The sequence below is a fragment of the Empidonax traillii genome, unplaced genomic scaffold (genome assembly GCF_003031625.1).
Source record: "Empidonax traillii isolate 1590-97213 ecotype Southwest subspecies unplaced genomic scaffold, ASM303162v1 scaffold7:size3022706, whole genome shotgun sequence".
Lineage (NCBI taxonomy): Eukaryota > Metazoa > Chordata > Aves > Passeriformes > Tyrannidae > Empidonax > Empidonax traillii.
Genome location: NW_020955200.1, coordinates 270,236 through 291,826, shown reverse-complemented (window position 1 = coordinate 291,826; position 21,591 = coordinate 270,236). Strand labels below are relative to the sequence as shown.

The 21,591-nt window shown below is 38.0% G+C and overlaps 1 protein-coding gene across 3 annotated transcripts in view; it reads left to right on the top strand.

The window, feature by feature from the left end:
* The first annotated feature begins 1,833 nt into the window (after window positions 1-1,833).
* The window catches only part of TNFAIP8 (TNF alpha induced protein 8), a 33,293-nt gene continuing 13,535 nt past the window's right edge, over window positions 1,834-21,591 (top strand). The window contains exons 1-2 of one of the 3 annotated variants that reach the window (XM_027881441.1): window positions 1,834-1,902; window positions 4,103-4,225. In XM_027881441.1, coding sequence (XP_027737242.1) covers window position 4,225 — 1 coding nt within the window. In that variant the 5' untranslated portion in view covers window positions 1,834-1,902; window positions 4,103-4,224. Of the gene's footprint in view, window positions 1,903-4,102; window positions 4,226-14,517; window positions 14,665-21,591 lie in introns of those variants that run through there. The other 2 variants (XM_027881432.1, XM_027881424.1) reach the window with 2 other exon arrangements.

Sequence of the window (21,591 nt, the reverse complement as noted above, 5' to 3'; positions counted from 1 at the left end):
CCCTATGAGCCAGTGTTAGAGTAGACATTTGTAATTACTCTGTTTTTACCCTATGAAACCAGTACTATGTCAAATTAAAAATCTTTTGCTTTATACCTGAGGATTTTGCTATAAGAAATATTGGAGGTTGGGGGGGAATTGCTGCCTTTTTCACAGCAAGGATAAAGGGGTTTCAGCACACACATCAGCACCCTTGAAGAGAGCTGGACAACTTACATGGGATTCACAGCCAACAGTAGGTTAGGCAAGGACTTTCCTGGGCATCAGTAGGAGAAATTGACATACATGAGGTCCTGGCTTTTCTCTGGCGAGAGATGTCCCACTTCACATGGAAACGTAGTGCCTGTTTTCAAAAAAAATAATATCCTGGACCTCTGAAACAAGGTCTTTCCATTCATGGAAGTTGCTAGTGCATTAATTTGGACTAAATATCATTTGTAGGGTTTGTTTTTTTCTTTAAATACCGAGGTTAGAAATAGCTTCAAGATGATAAAAAGGTTCTTATTTCAAATCTCAATCAATGTGAAGCATTTCTAACTCAGTTCAATTTTCTTTTCATTCAGAAAACAATTGGTGAAAAGCCAGGAGTTGGAGATCAGATGAGTGTAAATCTGTGTGGTCATCAAATATATTACTTCTTTTTCAGATCTTTGTTACACAAATGTTACTAACTTTGAGTGGTTTCTGTTTTTTGTTGTGCACATGTGCCTATGTACATCTATAGTTCTGCAAAGAATTTTAAAGCTGGATTTAAAAGATGGAGATGGTATTAATGCGTAACACTCTTCAAAATACTCATAAGATTCTGTATTTTAAAGGATCTGGAAAAAACAGACAGAGAGGGGGTACCACACAGGTGCTCCACGTGTGCATGAGTGCATCATGAGAGAAGGCTATGCAGAATCTCTGATGCCCAAATTCATGCAGGGGTTACTGACATTTATTGTATCTTAGGACTTTAAAATGCAGAGTTTCTTGCTGAGTGCACTTGCTAGAGAAGTACACTAAAAGCTAGAGAAATAAGAAAATCAAGTTCACAACTCTTAAGACAAAACAACAGTGTTTGTCAGAAATCGTTCATCACAAAATTCCAGTTTTGAGACTGGATTTTTTTTTTTTTTAAAGTTTTTGACATTCCTTTTCTCCAAGTTTTATATTAAGACAGATTCCTTTATTGGTGTTAGATACTTGCATATTTTAGTGTAGTAGGTTATTTTTTCTTTATTTACCTATTCATTCACTATTAAGTGTTTGTATTCCACCTGTTAATTATAAATATTGGAATAAAGATCAGAAACCCACTATGACAAATTGGAATTTTTCATTTTTCCTTGCAGTCATTAGGATCAACACTATCCTTGTTCTTTGGTAATGCTTGTGATTTTTGCAAAGAAGTTTTCTTTATTCCTGATTCACTTTGATAAACTGATATACTTAAAGATTTCCAGGTATCTACATATAGAGTCTGCTGTGTTAAAATGCCATAGGAATTTTGAAAAGAAATTAGATTATTTGTTCAGTGACTGTTGAGGAGATGTCAAGGATTGGTTACAAGCTTGAAGGTCAGTCTGCATTTACAGTATAAACTATGGAGTGAAAACCACAGAGAATTGTGAAACCAAACACTCAGGAAATGGGGAAACATGATGACTTTAGTATTATGTTGCCCAAACATGTTCACTGTTGACTCTCAGGTGAGTTCCTGCTGGCTTTTTCCTGATGTTAAAAATAAGCCCTGTTATGTAGCTGTTGGTATAATCTGTTTTGGGAAGACATTGCAATAGCTTTGAGTCAAATATATTTGTAACCCAGCCTCATAATGCTACACTTCAGCTCTGCTTTTTGGTTCATCAGCTAGACTTGCTCCTGTTCTCTACATGCAGTCAACTGGGCTGAGATCAAGTAAGCCTGTTTGGTTATAAAAATCTGATTTGAATGAAACAGCTCTATAGCCAAGTGGATTTATGAGCTTTGTGCTAAATAGATGCTGGTTTATTGCTTTCAGTAAATGTGTTCTCTGGTGCCATTTTCTTAGTTCCATAGTTAAGACAAGCATGTAATTTCTAGTATTTGTTAAAGAATGGAGATTCGTTTTTTTCAATTTCAATTACAGACATGAAAAACTTGATGACTCTACATTGGCTTAAAATATGGATCAAAATTTTGGGGAAGGTCTTACTTGATTAGATACTGTTGTTTTGAGTAATGAGAATGTTAAAGTGGTGTTTAAGTGGTGGCAGTTCCTGCTTCATCATTTTTGATGGGGAATGTGAGTGCATTTGTCTGCACATTTAGGATTAAATAGTCTAAGGCAATCAGGAAGTAAAAACCATAGATTTAGTACTTCTTTTACTTTCATACACATTTAAAAACATGGCAGGCAGTTGTCTCTACCCAACACAGGTTAGACTACAATATCCTAATTTTTCTTATTGCATCCCCTTCTATAAATTACCTGCATTTTTGAAAAAATGTCTTCTAGGAGTTTTAATTGGCATGCACAAAAAATATTTGGGGGAAAAAATATTGGAGAAGGGTGTGGTCCTGAGATAATTGCAGTTTTACAGTGTACACAGAAACATCAACTGTTATCTAATTCTAGGTATACTTTCTCCCTCATTTGAGTTGTTTTTAGTTTTCAGAAGTAAACAAACAAATGTTTTGAACTTTTGCATTCTGACAGAATTAATGAGACGCTGGCTTCTCCTGGGAATAATATGAAGAAAAGCGTAATACTTGGGTTTGTTTCACTGGCCCAGTTGAGGTTGTATGTGCAGTCTTTATCCGTAGCTCTCCTTGTTTTTGATGGGCATTTTAATTCTGCACAGTAGTGATATTTGTGGCTTCCTAATGTCAGACCTGGTATCACTGCTACATATCAGGTGAGAGGCCATCAGGATTCCCAGTGACTTGATGAGCGCTGGAACTCATCTCTCCCTTCCCACACTGACCTCCCCACTGCTCTTTCACCCCATCTGTACCATGGTGGGGTCCTAGGAGCTTTCAGCATGACTACTTCACTGAGCTGACTACAGTGAGGAGTCACCCTTATCCTGTTTGAACTCCTGAAACAGAGGAGACCTACTCCAGTCCAGGCCCCTGTTTCATCCACTGTCCCCCTCAATTATCCACTGCCCCCCTGATTTATCCACTGTCTCTGGCTGCAAAAGAATCCTGCATGTCTGGTATGAGGAAGGGCTGACTCTGACTCTGTAGCTGGAAAGTCGAGTTATAGGTAACTCAACGCCTCCCCTCTGAAGGAAGAAAGAAGATTGCATTATCCCATTTCTGGAAATACAATGGCAGGATAGGGAAAGGAAAAGCATACTGGCAGAGAAGGGCTGAAGCAAGTCATGGCAGGGAGAAGCTGAGAGAAGCAGTGGGTATCATGAGTAGCATAGTTGTATCCATAGCTTGAAGTGATACTTGAAATTTTAGTGTGGTTTTAACTTCATAGAGCCAAGCTGTTACCACTGTATTATCTGCTCTATTGCAGTCTTAGTAAGTATCATCTAGATATATTTAAGTTTTTTTCAAACGTATTTGGCATTTGGGTTGGAGAAAATGATAGATATTTTTTGCTGCTGCTTGATGTTCTGACAGCTGATTTAAGGCGATGGCTGCTGCTTCAGAAGCTTTTAGTTCTCCAGCTTTGCCATTTTGGCATGCAGAGTCACAATTTCAGCCTTTCTGTGTGAGTTGCAATATGAAATGCTATTGCCAGGCTCTATGTGAAGCCTCTCACTTGACATTTTTACCTGCACTTTGCTATTGGTCCTGCTCTGTTCCCTAGACTGGAGCAAAACACAATCCTGAGGACCAGCTCTGTTTTACTCAGGATACTGTTGCCACCTCGTGGCATTGGCCAAAACCACCAGCAAATGCTCTGTGATCTAAATCAGTCACCGGCAGATGTCATGAGTGAGGTGAATGTGGGACGCTCAGAGGGGAGGGGGTGGATTTCTTAGGGGAGTTCATCTTTGTGCAACACTTGGAAGTTTGTTACATGGGATTTCTGATCAAAGTGCCAGATTCTTGTGTGCCAAGAGTGGCAGAATCAGTGGCAATCTTTATACTCTTTCTTGTCCCATTTGTTTTCTAGAGTGGACAAAGATATTGGCTGTTGTCCATATTGACCCTCAGATTTTGGAAATGTATTGTGAAGTCCTCAGCCTTTAGGAAGAATTGCAGTAGCACAGCCCTGACAGACCATCTGCCTGAACAAGTAAATCATCTTAAGTATGAGCCAATAATTCAGCTTTCTGCAAAGGAGATGTTGAGCAACAAGACTAAGAAGGCTTGTTCAGATTTTGTTATCCAGAACTTTTTTTTTTTTTTTTTTTTGAAAGCAAATACTTGAAATAGTTCATGAAAGTATTGCAATAACCCTGTGAAGTGGTATTCAGTTTGGCCTGGCCCCAGAATGCAAACTGTGTTATTATTGTTGCTAAAGCATTCTAAGAGCTGAAGAGTTTCCTGTAAAGTGGATAAAATCCTTGAAAGGTTAGATATGCTTTTTCTAAATAAACTCATCTGGGCTACAGCTAAAATTTTGATGTGTTTTGTTTTAGTTGCAACTCAGAGCAATCATTAAAAGTCTGATATTGAGATTTTAATGTAATGTTGAAATCCTAAGCAGAGTTTATATCTGAAATTTTGTCTACATTGCTCACTATTGTAAACCTGCTTAATATAGGAAAAAATGATCAAGGTGAGGAATTTTCAGTTGTCATAACTAGATTAGAGATCATTCAAGGCCTTCTTTTTGAGAGAAATGCTTACTTTTAGCTGCAATTCATTTATTATATATTTATTTTTATTAAAAATCAGAGAGCTAGTTTAGGTTAAAATTCTCCTAGCCAAAGAAAAAAAAAATATTAAAGGTTAGCTAGAACTGGGATCTTCAGTAAGCAGACACCACATGCCTCTACTGGCATGGTAGATGTAAAGGAAGAAGATGACGGTGATGCTGCTCTGATAGACTGCTACTGGGACCAGCCTGAAATGCTGTTTTCTAAATTATGTTTTAGTTATGAAAATGACACTGTAAACCAGAGAAAGCAAGTGCTAAAAATCTTCCCTCCAAGACTACCATGAATGATGAACTATTAAATTTCTTTGGGTATTGACTTTTCAGCACTTGTTCAGAATAGTCTTAGTTAATATTTTTCTAAAAGAAATCCAGCTCTTGCAAGTACTCTTTCAGATTCTTTGTGGCCTCAGTCTGAGCTTTAGGCAAATAATAAACTGATTTAAAACTGATCTGGAACAAGTAGAAATCAATATGGTTCTTTGAATGAACACCATATAATTAGGTACATCTGGCTTGTGAATGTAAACTACAGCTAAACTGAATTTTTAAAGAGCAAACTCTGCTTAGGTTTAATATCCATTTAAATCTCCCTTTTAATCTCTTAATTAAATTTGAACTAAAAGGAGATTTATTCACATAGCTTGGTAGTTTTTAGTTTTGTTTTATTTGAAATTTTATCCAGATAAGATTCCATTTGATATGCAAGTGGTGTTTTGACTGTTTGCATGATTAGTGGTTTTGGCGTCTAAGACAAAAAGGGCATAGTTTGATTGTTGCACATTAGCAAAATACTTGGATCGTTTGCTTGGGACTGGAACACAGTGCTCACAAACCAAGACACGTGTGTTTTCCCACATGTACACTGTTTTTATATGAACAAAAATCTTCCCTTTTTTAAGCTAATATTCAATTTTTTTTTCTATCAGCATCACTGCCATACCTTCAAAAAAAAGAAAAAAGAAAAAACGGCCTTATTAGCCATGTGCTCCAGTAGCACTGTTTAAAATGTACTGTATTTAACACTAGTTCAGGCACTTTGTTTTCGAGCTCTTAGTAACTATTGGCTATGTGATACTAGATTTTCTGTTTTTAATTAAAATATCCCTTTTCAATTAAAATTGTTCTTGCACTGTTTTGATGCATAAGTATCCGGCAATACCTCTGATGCCTTTCTGAGGGCAGATCTCGTATATCTCTTCTCATGGCCTTTGGTGATGCTGTCAGTTTCTGCGTGGCACATTGACTCCCTCCTGCTTGTATGGGGAGTCTGTGATGCTTTGGCATAATTCCTGTTTCTGATGCAGGGGTTTTTTCAAATTTATGTTGTTGGTGCTCTGCCTCTTGGTTTTCTGAGACCATGCCTTAATTTTTCATATGGTAACACAACCATTTTATAAGAATTTTATCATAAACTAATGCTGGGAAGCTTATTTTGCTATGTGACAGAACTCGGTCAGATCTGCTGTACTCTTTACCATCTTCCTACCTCTGTTCATGCAGGTCACTGTCCTTTGTCACTGTCACATTCTCTTCAAAGCTTGTCTTTGCTTGGCATAGCAGTGTTGTCAGGAACAATCTGTGTGGCCTTTTTAAAAGAAAAAAAAATTAAAATAATGAGTGCCATTTTTGGTATTGGAAGAAATAGTGCTATAAACCAGTGTCAGTACCTGCTGTGGTGGTTGGTGCAAGGCAAGACACCTTGTCTTCAACTTCTGTCACAACCTCTATGAATTCCCAAACATTTAGCAACTGTCACTGGTGACCACCTCCTTCTGGATAGCTCTGCTGGTTTTGGATGTGATATAGTTTTCTCTATAGTACTTTGTATGGGGCTGTGTTTTGGATTTCTGTTGGAAACAGGGTTAATACAGGGATGTTTTAATTACTGCTGAGCAGCATTTACACAGTGCCAAGGCCTTTTCTGCTCCTCATCTCACCCCAGCAGAGAGTGGGCTGAGGGTGAACAATGAGTTGAGAGGGGATGCAGCTGGGACACCTGATCCCAACTGACCCTGGGGATATTCCATGGCATATGGTGGTGTGCTCAGCATATAAAGCTGGGAGAAGAAGGAGGAAGAATGGGACAAAGCATAGACATTTGTCTTCCCAAGTCACTGTTACTCGTGATGGAACCCAGCTTTCTCAGAGATGGCTGAACACCCACCTGCCCATGGGAAGGGGTAAATTAATCCCTTGTTTTGCTTTGCTTGTGTTTGCATGTTTTGCTTTTCCTACTAAGTTTTTTGTATTTCAGCCCACAAGTGTTCTCACTTTAGCCCTTCTGATTCTCTCCCTGTCCCACCGAGTGGGAGTGAGTAACTGTGTGGGGCTCAGTTGCTAGTTAGGATTAAACTATGACAATAACAACCAATAATTGAATATTATTTGACATGTTTGCTCTTGAGAAATTATTTTACACTTGCTTATGCACTGAAACTTTGTCTTTAGTAACTGCTAACTACTGGATAAATAAGCTTGTCTCAGTGAATGGTATCTACATGACTACAATCAAAGCTCTCATTTTTAGTGGTTTTGTACTAGATTATACCTATAGTCAAGAAATCAGAATTACATCAGAGTTCACATCGCAGAAGTCAGTGTTGCTCTGTGTGTGAATTTGCAGAATAATTTTGAAGAGAAAAGGTAATCCAGAGAAGCCTCTTCTGAGTTGAGAACAGTCTTGTACCCCAGCAGTGACAATGCTGAATGTGAGGTTGATAGGTGGGGATCAGACTGAGCCAACATCCCAGACCTATGCTGAGGCTGTGCTGTGACTGAATAGTCCAACACTTAGTGGCAGATGCAGATAAAGTTTATGAAGAAAACTGTATTTTGAGGCCAAGTGAAGGTATTTCCTTACCTCCTAAACACAGGAGTTTCTGAGTAGAGTCAATGACAGCTTAAAAACAACTTTTATTGCTATTTGGAATCTTAGAATCTCAGCATGTTTGTCACAGGGACACAGGTTTGGAAGATGGTTAGTATTATGTTGTCTTCTTGCACTGTCAGCTCTGAAAATACATAAATGTGATTGACGGTATTGCACAGATGAGACGGATAGCACATTCAAATGCTATAGCAAGATTATGTTCAGTATTAAGCAGGTTCAACTTTATGAAGCCTTTTGTGCCTTCCTGCCCTCTTTCTGTCTGTTTTCTGTCAGGGGCAGAAGAGATGAGGTGAGGACTGTAGGGGAAGTTTTTACTGCGTCCACATGGGAACAACATCTGTCCCCTCCATGTCATTGCATACTGCTGCTTTTTCTGCCAGTGCATTATCAGAAGGAGGTTTTAGACATATTTTTATTCAGTTTACTCTCTAGTAAAGCCCTAGATTTTGCTTACTTTGTCTGAAGGCCACACCAGCAACGTGGTGTGGGTTCGTTCAACACCAGATTTGCCGTGTATTCCTTTTGCCATTTGGAAATTAAAAAGAATTGATGGAGCTCAATAAACTAGTAGCAGGGTAGAGAATGGATATTTTAACAGGAAGGTCTAGAATAGGAAAGCAGGACAACATTGAGAACAGGATGAAGTGCTGGATGCCAAGCAGATGCTGTGGAGATGGTGTGGAGGGATGCCTGGATATAATTGTCAGGTGACAGTTATATGTTATAATTTTTAACTTTTATAATTAGCTTTTATATTAATTTGTTAACCACTTGGTAGAATGTGATACATTGATACAACATGATATAACAGAGTATTGTTGACCGATCTCCCCAACAGGTGGAAGTATTGAGAGGGATTCAACAAGTGCCACAGTCATCTGCATTGGTCTGAAGTCTGCTGTGCGAAGGGACAAAAATGAGTTAACAATAAGGAACAGCAAGAAGTGACAATCAGACCAAAACCAGGAGTACAGATGTTTTTCAGATCTGGCTTATAACTCAGTGTGTTAATGTTTTGTTTATTTTGTTTTTCTAGCTTTCAGCAGACCTGATTTTCCTAAGATAAAAACAATATCTGAAAGTTTATGTGCAGAAAGAAAAATGTCTTAAAAATTTCTGCGCTGTAGATAACTGAGATGTTAGAGTTGTGCTGTTAAATGGAAACACTGAATGCTATACGGTGAAAACAAGATTTTTGCCACTGATTGAAAACTAAGCACTGTCGATGTTATCTTGATATATGTCTGGTTTATGGTAGATCATAATAATACAGGAGTAAAATCTGGCTACACAAACAACAGATGGGCTATCTACCTGATATTTTTTGCTACAAAACTGTGTGAACACTGACATTAAAATCACACAATTAGTCAAAACCTTCTTTTTACTCTACTCCAAAATAACCAAATTGCAAAGGAGTTGGAATTTGGTTTTGCTGTGCTCATGCCTCACAGACAGTGCATATTGCACTTCCTTTTGCAATAACTGGAGTAATACAGCTACAAAGGGTGTTGCTTTACCTCTGTGTTAGGAAATAACTTTAAAATAACTTCTTGGTTTGCTGATTTAAATGTGTGTAACTATTTGAGTGCATAACAGAAAGCAGAACAACTTAGATACAATATAAGAAAACCGAAACTTTATTCTATCCGGTGACTCTGTACTACTCTCTCCAGACCTTTCCTCTCCCTGTGCACTATCATGCACACACAGTGTCTGTGTATGGCAGCAGCAGAAGGCACAGCCAGCAGGTCGGGTCAGGGCTGCACTGTTTGGCACTTTGGAGGATGCTTGACAGATGGGTTTCTGCATCCTAGGAGATGGAGAGTGCTGGAAGAGGCAGCAGCTCCTCCTTCTGTGCTGCAAGATCTTAGTGCTCTAGGAGCTCATCCACCAGTTTGAACTAATAGAGAAGGGCTAGAAAACAAAAATATTTCCTGTTTTATCAACCTGTGTGTCTTGAAACTCAGCAGAGTTGTGATCAGCCTGCCTGCCTGAGCAAAGGTTGCAGTGGTACTGGAAGGAATGCAGAAAAGGACTGATGGAGCAAGTCAAAGGCATGCTTTTGTGTTGTCTTTGACCTCTTACTCAGTCAGTTACCTCTATAAAAAGATCTTTCAGGTAAAACCTAGAAGTTAGCAAGATGTCATTTGAAGAAGAGGCTTAAGTATGCTACCTAAACCAAGTTAGTTTCCTAGTAGTATTTCAGTGTGGCTTCCAGACTTGAATTTAACAATTTTTCCTCTTATTTCCATGAACTAATATTTGTACCTTTTTTTTTCTGAGATACTATGTAGGCATCTTCTTGCACTTTTGGAGGGACAGCATGATTGGAAATTCTCTATGTGTATGCAGACTAGACCTGATGAACTTTTTGTCTGCTTGGAAGATCTTAGACTTAAATACAACAATCTTAAATCTCATTCCCTTTCAGAACATTACTTTGAAAAAACTCAAAAGACTTGAGAATTTCTGAAATGTGGTAACTGTGGCTTGTGTATAACAGAATTTCCCCTTACATTTTGAAACTTGTATGTATGAAGATATACTTTGAATAAATGTGAGTGATTCAGGAGGTGTCCAATGCTATCCATGTCCTAGTGAAAACTTGAATTATGTGTCAGTAATCCACACCTGTAGAAGAGTCTCAGCAGTTGAAAATTTATTAACCCAAACCTATAGTATCAGAAATAGGTACAACAACTTATTGAGGCTACAGAAGAGAAATTACATAATATTTCCCTATATTTCTGCGTGATTCCTAGATGGCATAGCATTATCCCGAGGTTATGGTATCTTTTAGTTTATTCTGTGAAAATAGCTGGTTGAAAAGCTTTGTTTATAGCACTACTGTGAAAGTCAGTAATTTGTTTAACTCTGCAGTCTTAACATGGGACAGTGTAGTTCAACACTTTCTTTCTCCCCACACAACATTCTCCACCTTGCTAATTTGTGGGAAAGAAAATTTCAATAGCATGGCTATCTACTGGTAGCATAAAGAAACCATACCTGCAGTTACACGTATTGTGATCTTTCAGGATCCTTGTACGCCTTTTCCTTTTGTTTCATAGGTGGGAGTGGGAAACCCAGCTGCCATCAGGTCTGTCATGTGGCTTTAAGTAACTCAATGCAGTTACAGTCAGCAAAAGACACACAGTGGACTTAGAGAAAATCACTGGTGACTGGCATCTGTGTGAAGGAGTTGAGGTTGGGCATGGACCTTATTTTAATAATTTAAAGGTTTGCAGACCGTTTAATATGACATTCTGGAAGAGCAGAAGTTATCATCAAACAACTTTAATTATGTTAACAAAACGTGGAGGTTTGGGGTTTTTCTTACATCCCATGAATATGTAATGTCCGAAGTGTGACATTACCACTTCCTTCTCTAGAACTGTTCTAGGGCTGTGCAGGGGTTTTCTTGCAGTAGGAGATTTATTCTTGCTTCCATGGCAGCTGCCTCCTCTTGAAAGCTTCTTCCTGATACTTTTCATGTAGTAGTGCTGCTTCCTCTTTTTTGTGAAACAAAACATTACAGTTGGGGTTTTTTGACATTTCATCATCGAGCTTTAGAATCTTCTTGGCAGCAATTTTAGCTCCATTTTTGCTACTAAGGTATTTATTATTTTTGTTATGTATTTACACATAATAGGATTTGCCACCTCTGTATCTAATAAGTAAATCCTTCTCTAAGCAGAGCTGTCTCAGCATGCGTCAAGACACAGAACATAGGCAGGGTTTTGAGCTGGACTCAGGAAGTGCTGACACACAGCTACCCATCCCTTCACCATTCCCCATGTATTCCTGTAGTAAGCTGAGAAGCTGAGGCCTGGCTCTAGTCTGTTCTTTCTGTGGTAAGCCTCCCTAGGAGAAGTTAGGGCAATTCACAAATAATGAGTTAAAAACCAAGCCAAACCAAAACCTGCTAAATATTTTTTTCCAAGTTAAACCAGAAGTTGTTTTTTTTGTTTCAGCAGAGAAGGGTGTAAGGGACCATACTGCTTGTCTTACCCAGCTTTGTAGCTTTTAGACTTCCAGCCACTGAAGTGTGTAAACCCACTTTTTTGTATGTTTTACACAAATGATTTAGTTTTTCTCTGGGAATTCTGACCTTTCCTCCATGACAGTGTCTGTCCAAATGTGTGATGTGTTTTAAGCCCTTTGTTTTAGAAAGTTACTTTTATTTTCTGTAAGAGAATATGCTGTGTGAAATTCAGCTGTATGTACTGATTCTGTCTTTTAGAGTTTTTGTCATTCTTTGTTTTGTCCTTCCTATTCCTATCACATGCACAGTTTACAATTAAAGAGGATTTTGTGGAACTTCCAGGCTTTTTACTCACTCAGAAATCAGTCTGGATGCTTTGATAATTGCCACTTGCCTGCAGATGTGGTATCATCTGTTACCTGAGCTCCAGTGTTGTCTATGGACTCTGTTTAATTTTACCTGCCTTGTTCTGTTACTTTTGCTAGCTCTCTAAGAAAAGTAATTAAAGTTCATTGGGTGCAGACTCTGAAGAAGGTGATAATGTCCTCAATATCAAATACCATTACAAGTCCCTGCTTAACCTAATATCAGAAAATTACATACCTAAACAGTCTTCAGTCAGGTTGGAGTATTTTCAGCCAACGCATGTGTTTTTAAAAAGCATAACAACCAAAATGAAGCATAAAAAAATATCCTGAGTCTGAATTGAGACCTTGTATGCAGGAGGAAAAGCAGTGAGTGAGGAGATGTGATTTTGATTCTGTAGGGAAGAAACAAGGCAAAATCATTGTGGTTTTTTTTTATCTGTCTAGGGATGTAAAAAGTTTCTGAGGGATTTGAGAAATCCTAATTTGTAGAACGTGCTGATATTTAACCACAAGGCTCATTATCTCCCTGTGTCTGTCATCTAAAATAACAAAGAGCATCCATCTAATGTCTAAATCTGATCATGCAGGGATCTTCATACTGGCATATATTTTTATTTCTCTACAATACTTCCTGTGATTAAAGGACCCCAGAGGCTATTGCAGTTCATCTGAACAAACCCTATATTTCTTCCTATTCCTTCTCTATTCTGTGTGATGTTTTTTGAGTGGTTTCAGTCCCCTAAACAATAATTACCCCAAACCAGTACTTTAATTTTTTCCTAATGTGTTTTTTTTTGTTTTGCTTTGTTTAGTTGGTTTTTTTTGTGTTTGGGGTTTTTTTTGATTTTTTTTTTTTTTTTTTAATTTGAAAATGTGGCTTTGTTAGCTACTCCAGTTGTAATTAGGGTAATACTCATTTTCGTTCTCTGTGCTTTGAAGGATGCCTCTTCTCTGCTTTATACCCTACAGGAGATGATAAGGCCTTTAGAAAAGAGGAATGTCTTTAGGAACCTGTGGAATTGTGTGTATTGCAAACCAAAAAGTTGTCAGTTACCCAGAACCTTTAACTAAAATGAAATCTATCTTTCCTAGGTGTGGGAGGAGTACATGGCAAAGGACAGTCCTTATCATTAATAAAACTAAGTCATAATGGGATAAGGGTTGCTTACAGTCCGAAATACTATTTACCGCAATCCCCAGAGCAATTTTGCTGTGGCTAAAGAATTCATACTGCCCTTCATGACATTGTATCTTACTGTTACTTACAAGACCACCCTACCTATGTCTAGTCTTCTGCTAAGCTTTAATTGATACAGGTGAATGTTACAATCTGAAATTATTTTTTTCCTTCTCTATGCCCCAGTTTTGTGCACTTAACAGCTTTGGCTCTTTCTGACTTCATTTTGAAATACACTTATTTCTACTTGACTCCACTGAGACACTTGCTAGCTCTTAATAGCTCTGAACAGTGTTACTTCCAGAAGACCTTCTCAGCCCTTCAGACGGCACATTGAACCCTGTGAGGGAGAGGCAGGTGGGAATTTGGAGAGCTCATATCTCTCCTCTTGTCAGAACAGTCACATTTCCAGTGAGGTTTTGTCCTATTCACTTTGCTAAAGATCTGTTGAATTAGTAAGTAGGGAAAGATGGTTCCTTATGACAGTGGTTTTACTGGAGGCTGTGCTAATTGAAAATAGGCTTCCAAGTAATTCCCCCTGATTTTGCACTGAAGGCATATGTGATGCATGGCAAATTAGGGGGTGGCTGCAAAAGACCCCATTTATCTTGTGCTGTAAACCTATGTTGTGTAGTAGTTAAAATTAACAATCTGTTCTAGGATTGGGGCGGGGGCAGGGGGAGGGGGAACTGCAGCACAAAGAAATCAAATAGTTTTTCCAAGAAGGAAGAGTGAATTGCTGCTCTCAGGGTAGACAGCACCATGCTCTGAGCATGAGTGAAAGAAGATTATTTAGCTTAAACTACCTGAAAGTAAGCTGCTGCTTCTCATCCTTGAAGTATGTATTTAGTCATCTGGTATTAGTCAGTGTAATTACAGAGGCTACAGAAGTAATTCCAGATAGCAACCAGTGTTGAAATGTACAATTTAGGCTTAAAAAAAAAATTGATTTAAAATAGATTTTCCAGCAAGTTAAGAGAGGCCCAATCTGATTGTCAGTCACCACGATCAGACACTGCTCCGCACTCAGTGCTTTTTTGGTCTCTCCTGCTTGCTTTCTCATACCACGCTGGCAAGCTGCAACAAGTGATACTCCACCCTTCCTACAGACTGGGGAGAATAAGATTCATAAACGGCAACAGCTGGCGAGTAAAATCAGGGTTTCTCTGAAGGTGCTGGTTTTCCAGACAGTCACTGCTGTGCCGCTGAGAAAGGGGCGGGATCCTTTTCCCCTCAAAACCTCAACCCTCTCTCTGTGTCTCTCTCTCCTTTTTTTTTTTTTTTTTTTTTTTTTTGAGAGACTGAGAAAGGGAGGGAGAGGGAAAGAGAAGTTGACTTGCTGCTGCATCTCAGCACGCACGTCAGCTGTAATCTGGTCCCCAGTGCCTTGAGCTGACACCATGAGTTCGGAAGCTGATGACCCCAGGGAAGGTATGTTTTTTTAACTATTTTCACGGGAGAGGAAATATGCACGCTTGTGTTGCCCACGCCGCTTTTCTGAGCATGGAGGAGAGTTTTTTGCTTGCTTTAGTTTTTGTATATTTAAAGGGGAGGGGAAAAGGCCTCCACAAAAGCAAAGTCCTGCCGATTTTGCTGGATGTGAAATGACTGAAACTTTGGAACCCAGGGATATCTGTCTTGGCAATGGTAATTTTCTTGCACGTGGGGTACCCATAAGTGGAAGAAACAGTGTTTCAGAACAGTGGTAGTCACATACCGAAAGAGGAATATTTCTTTAATTTGGAAGCACTGTATTTTTCAGCAAAAGAGGAAGTTGCATGGGGGAGAAGTGAAAGGTCATTTTTTTTTGAAATAAGCTTGATGCTGTCCAAATGAGTGTGTGTGTGAGAGTGTGTGTGTTATGAGTGTGTTAAATGAGTGTGTTAAAACAGAGAAGTGTGCCAGAGCTACAGCGTGCTGCTTCTGGAGTGGAACATGTAGAGGAGCTGGAAGTGCTCCAACAAAAATGCAATTATTCCCTAGTGTTGATCGGGAGGGGGGTGTGAGCTGGAGTTGGACAGTGGGGAGTAAGCAGGGGAGGAGGAGGGCAATTTCCTGAAAGTGCCTATGTACAAAAGAGCATTTATACAGATGAGGGAACAGGGCAATGGTGGGGTTGTGCACTGGATTCTTAGAACAGAATTGATGTTTCATGGTTATACATAGTCCTTAGGGAGACTCAAATATACAGGGATCCAGTATGGCTGAGAAAAACAACTAAAATAACCACAACAGATAAGCAATAAAGCAGCCTAAGCATTTTGTATTTGGTGAAAACAAGAACTTTTCAGAATGTTTCAGATGGTATTCCCCTCACAGTCTGTACAACTTCCTCCACTTGAAGAATAACACTACCAGGGACGTCTGTCTGCTTACTTGCATAAAACAGTATTTGGTTGATTTGCAAAAATGTCAGCTTGCACTGAATCAAACATAATGCTAATAATGCTGGTAGAACCTGCATAGTAATGAAGCCTGTGTTTTGGTAAGAATAATTCTTATCTTATTTTGCTCGTTGAATAAGCAGATGAACAAAAAGGCAGCTCTTTTTTTTTTTTTTTTTTCCCCTTAAATCTGTAGGACAGATTTATGGAAAAGCAGAACTCTAAAAAATATTTCTTTATAGAAACTTTGAAAAAGAGAATATGTGAACATTGTCCCTCAGTTTTACAGCAGCAGAGATCTGCTTGCATGGTATGGCAGGAAAGATCTTCTGGTTTCATACATTAAGTTCCAGACAGTTTTACTAAGTTGGCTATATTGGAAATGTAGATTTTATTGTTTAAAGAAATGTCTTCCCTTCTTAGATGACTCAGATTCTTAAAATCCTATTTTTACCTTTCTGTGCATTTCTTTAGAAACTATTTGAGGTGCCAGGATTTTCATGCTGAAAAAAAGGCATTTGAAACAGGTGTCTGAGACAGAAGAGAAAGGGTAGCTTTTTGATCAGTTATTTTTAGCTTGGGAAATACTTGGGTTTTGCTGTCCTATGTTCTTACTGTGTTAGAATGGAAAACAAAACAGTTGCCATTGTGGGAAGATGAGGTAGAGATGTCTGAGAAAGTTTTTTAGTCTGTCTATAATTGTATTCCTGGTAATATACTCACATCTTTAAGGGAACAATTTAGAAAAGGCATGAGAAAAGAGGAGTTTATGTGTATGTGAATAAAGACTGGGATTAACAGGTGAATATGTAGAATTGCAGCTTTTACAGTGCTTTGCCTAGTCTGATTGGACATGCTATGAAAAATCACTGATTAAAATACTGAAAAATACAGTCAAGTACCTGTGGATTTGTAATGGTTCAGTGTATGTAGCATAAAATAGTCAGAGTTTTTCAACTAACTAGCTTTGTTTCATGAAGAAACAGTGCTGTTTGCATAAAGAAAATTGATGCTCCACAAATTCAAACTAAATATGGGGCTCAGGCGTTTGACATTGAGGATATATAATTTTTTAAGTGGTTTACCAAAGGGAAGGTGGTTGATTTTTCTTTTAGGTGTAACACTGAATATCACTCTAAAAGAGAAATTCTGATTTACTCGCAGATTATAAGGTCCAGCCAGGGAATTAGTAGGTAAAAGTCTGTGACTGATTATGAAAGGAGGGTACACTTGGACAGTTACAAAATAGTTATTTTAGCCTATTTTGTACTTTAAATGCCACAGCTATTGATGAAGGCATAGTGGCTAATCTGCTACAAGCTAAAAAGTAAAGGAGGAGAAAGCTACAAGAAAAATGTTTTAATGATGTTTGTAAGCATAGGCAGAATTTTTCTGTTTTCCTTAAAGCAGAGATACTCAAGCGTCCAGAGAAGCATCACTGGCTGTAGGAGAAACTCTAAAATTCGGTTGCAGCTTCCAGATGTGACTCTGAGACCATGTGTTAGAAGATCAGCCTGAAGGAAAAAGAGAGTTCATGGCAAAGTAACAGCATTGAACATTGTGTGTATTCTGTCAATGATCTGATGCTGAAGTGAGCAATACTTCACTTTCACCTTCCTTATACAAGTGAATTGCAGTATTTGGAGAACATTGGGATGTCTGTAAAAGCAGATTTAATAGGTTGATATGGATTATTTTTAAAAATCTGCATAATAAGATCAAACACTATAGGCTTTACTATTGTAAAAATGAACTCCACCCGTTAGGATGAAACCCAAAATCACGGTCGATTTCAAATGGCAAATTCCTGGAGATCTTTTTGTAAGTATATAAATAGTGGTAGAACCTTTGACCTCAAGTAAAGTCAAATATTTTATCAGGAACAGAGACTAAAGGACAATCATTACTTCACTATGTATTATACTAATTGCTGGATATAGGCTATGCAGTAGTGTATGTGGGCTTTCCAGTTTTTGCCTTAGATCTCTTCATGGTCCATATTAGAAGGGTAACATAAAACAGGGGTTTTTTCCCTCCTGTCGTGCTGCTTGCTAACTTCAGAACAATCTTTGTGTTCATCTGTTTACCACACTGCTGTGGTAAATATGTGCATGTGTCTGTATGGCATCAATCTGTATTGCATTTACAGATTCCAGCAATGATCATGATATAAATAACCCTGGCACATTTTCTTGTAGTTACTTTTGCCCTGGATGAAACAAGTTGTGTGTTAAAAGTCCAGAAGAAGACTACAGCATTTAACTGCGTGGCATAATTTCAGTCTGGTGTTGATTGGTGGCATGTCACGCACCATGGAAGGTACCAAATGGTTTCAGGCTGTTATTTGACTTAATTCCATTCTGAAGGTTTTGAAGGAAATGTTCTTAATGCTGTTGTGCTACAACTGTGTATAATTTTATATATATATATTTTAGTATAACTTATAAAACGCATGCCAATATTGATTAAAATTACTGTGATGTGAATATATTTCCTTCAATAGATGGAAATAGTAATTTATGTAAAGCTCCAGAGAACTTCAGCTTCATTCTGCAGGTTAAGTTGTATATTTAAAAAATAGCAGAAGACAAATCTACTGTCTCAAAGGAAAAATAAAATAATAGATATCAGAGTGAATGTAATACATAGCCTATGAAACAATGGCTGTTGTATTACGAACTTGGACACACTGAGAGCCTGCATTGCACCTTTATCATACTTAGTTTTAAGTACCACATTTCATGGGAGAGAGAGATCACTGCATTCCTACAAGTGCTCAGAAATTTTTTTAGACATGATTAGCATTTTTTAATCCAAATGAGATTACTGAAGAATGAGCTCACCTGTTTTGTTCCTTTTAGAGCTGAGAACAACATAGGAGTTATAAAATCACAGAGCACTCACTGTTTTGAGAAGTCAGTACTCCCTCCTGTAAGTAGTCATGGATTTGTTTTGGCATTTTGCAGTCACCTCTGACTGTGTGAATGTTTTCCAGGGTAGAATTGGGTTCATTTAGATAACAAATAGTCTGTTCTTGTGCTCCTGCAAGCCACTTACTCCATCAACAACATCAATGGCACTCTGTAATGAGTGATTCTCCATCCCACTAACTCCAAAACTAGCATTTGTTAGAACCTTTTTTGCTTTTATGACAGTGAACAGGGAGATCCAAATTGTACAAGTAGAACACGCAATTAGTACTTACCCGCAGACTCACCTTCTGCTTTCACCATGAAGACTACAAAATGTGGGCTTCCTTTGTTTCATCTGCTCTTTGCCCTCCCTTGTCAAAATAATAATCTCCATAAAACATTAAGGCCAGTGAAACAGGGGCCTTTTGTTGAGAGCAGTCTGAAAATTTCAGTTCAGGAGCAGGAAGAATCATCCAGCCCCAAATGCATGTGTTAGAATCTAGATTAGTCAATTTGAGGATTTTTTTTAATCCACACATAACTTTCTTGCTGCTGCTGAAGAGAATTAAAAGATTACTGTGGTTATGTACACACTTTGTAAATCGTAGCAATGCTAGACAATTTGACATTTTGTGTAATACCTCCTATAGATACTTAGAATTCAAGATTAATAGCACAAGGTGATGGCAAAAGAAGTATCACTCTAGTACAGGAAAGAAGGAAAAAAGGAAGTAAGCTTATGAGAGGTTAGAAAGAATTATTACTAACTAGATGCTGTAATACTGTATCATATATACTCATGAGGAAAACATTGCCAGAGGTACACATAGCGGAGTGAAAGGAAAATTGAGAAACGAAAGCCTTAGTAAAGAAGAAGCAGTGGGAAATTTGGAGGAAATAAGACTACAACTACAAAAGAGGCAAGTCAGAATTGCTAGATTTTTTTAAATGTAGTTTGGGGGATAGTACATGTTAATGAAGCAAGATAGGGGATAAGAGCACTGACTTCAGGCTGTCAAGCCATAAGACTCTGTAAGCAGCTCTGTGTCTCTCCCCTTAAAAACTGAAAGAATGGTTGTTTTTATTTCCCTTGACAAATTAGGGTCATCTTTAGGATAACCTATCTGTGAGTGGATTAGATGGCCACTCCGATTGCTCCTTCTCTAGGCTCAGAGCTGAATAAGTTGAACTGGTGTTTTTTGTTCTATACTACATTTGGAAGTCCGTATGGAGTAGTCATCTGCAGAACATTTTGTACCCCATGTATTTAGCAATCTGAGCACCTGGATCAGATGAGGAAGCTAGGTGGTAATTTGAGCAGAGACCATAGGATAAGCACTGGCTGTAGCTGGTAGGTTACCTCAGAGAATCTCTGAAACTTAACAGGTTAATCATTTAGCTGTGATTGTTGGGTTGAATGCTAGATTGCTTTGAGAAAATTCCATTAATGTAATTATACTTATGCAATCAAATCTTTTAATTCACAGTGAACTGCAAGACTCATATATTAATTTCAAATAAGATACAGTCCCTTGTGTTATCTAGTTGATAGAGAGAATCATAGATAGCTGAAGCTGCAGGGAATTTGTGGAGGTCATGGGGCACAACCTTCCACTGGAGGCAGAGTCAGATTTAAAATTGGATCCAAGGTTGCTTTGGCTTTTTCCAGTCATGTTGATGGTGTCTTCAAGAGTGGTGGTTCCACAACTTCTCTAACAACATATTTCAGTATTTGACCACCCTTGCTATGAAAGTGGCCGTTCCTAATGAGACTTCCCCTTTTGGCCTTGCAACTTTTGCCCTCTGTTCTTTTGCTGTCTATCCTCATAAAAAGCCTGGCTCTGTCTACTCTGGAACTATTCAGTAACAAGTTGCATATATCCATAAGGTCCAGTCCTGATCACACCTAGCACTCTCAGACCCTCTTCTGTATCATGCACTTCACCTCCCTAGCCATGCTGGCATCTGTCTTCTGGGCCTGCTTCAGTTCTTCAACTCCTTTTTTGGAGAAATACTGGGGAGCCCCAAACAGTGCACAGTACTTCATAAGAGAAGATAGGACTTTGGTTTCAAATTCTATTAGATTTTTTTCATCTTCCAAAATTGATTGTTGTAATGGAGATTTAGTTTCCCGGTCTTCCTTTCGTCTGTTGATGACAGCATTTACTGTATTATAGTACTTACACCTTTTGGTTGTTTTCTTTGGGGGCTTTGCAAACCATGTGCTGTTATAAGTGAGACAGAGGTTAGAGATTAGGGAACAACAGTCATTTAATCTCTAGAGAATCAAAAGAAGTATCTGGGTAAGGGAAGGCCTTGCACCTACATTTGGAAAAGCTCTGTTCTATACCAGTACTATTTCCAAGTACATCATCAGGCTAAATGAATTACTTCTAAGAGTAATGAGTATTTTGTAATACATGTGCCAGGAGTAACATAAGGAAAGTATAACACTGAAACATTAATTGTAATTTGCAGGTTTTATTTGAAACCACGCATCATTCCTTTCATCAGTAACAATTTATCATTTGGTCAGATCTTCTGTTAAATGTGACAGTGTCATAAGGGTTCTTAAATATTGCTTTTTGGAAGCAAAATACATTCCCTCCTCCCTCAGGCATTTAGAGTATCTATAGTAATAAATAAAGCAAATGAAAACTATATTGCAGCTATTATTTCAACCTTCTGGACTGTTTTGTTTTTTGATTTTTTTTTTTTGTTACAATTAGATTACAAAATGTAGCAAAATGTAATTAGAGGAGAGCGTTTCATAAAGAAGTGTGAAAGATTTTTATGCTGCTTCATGAAACAACTTCTTGTGTTTTTTTTTTTGCTTACATCACACTCAGTAAAAGGAGTAGTAGGCTAAAATAGTTTCATCTATTCCATAATGACTTTAAAGCAAAAATTACTTTCCTTTTTTTTTTTTTCATATTTAAGGATTAATTTTATGTTTGTGTATTTCATAGATACTTCATAGATTAAGTAGTATCCAGTAGGAGTACTGTTAGTAGTAACAACTGCTGTTTATGAGTTTATAAGAAATTTGAGGTTTTAAGTGC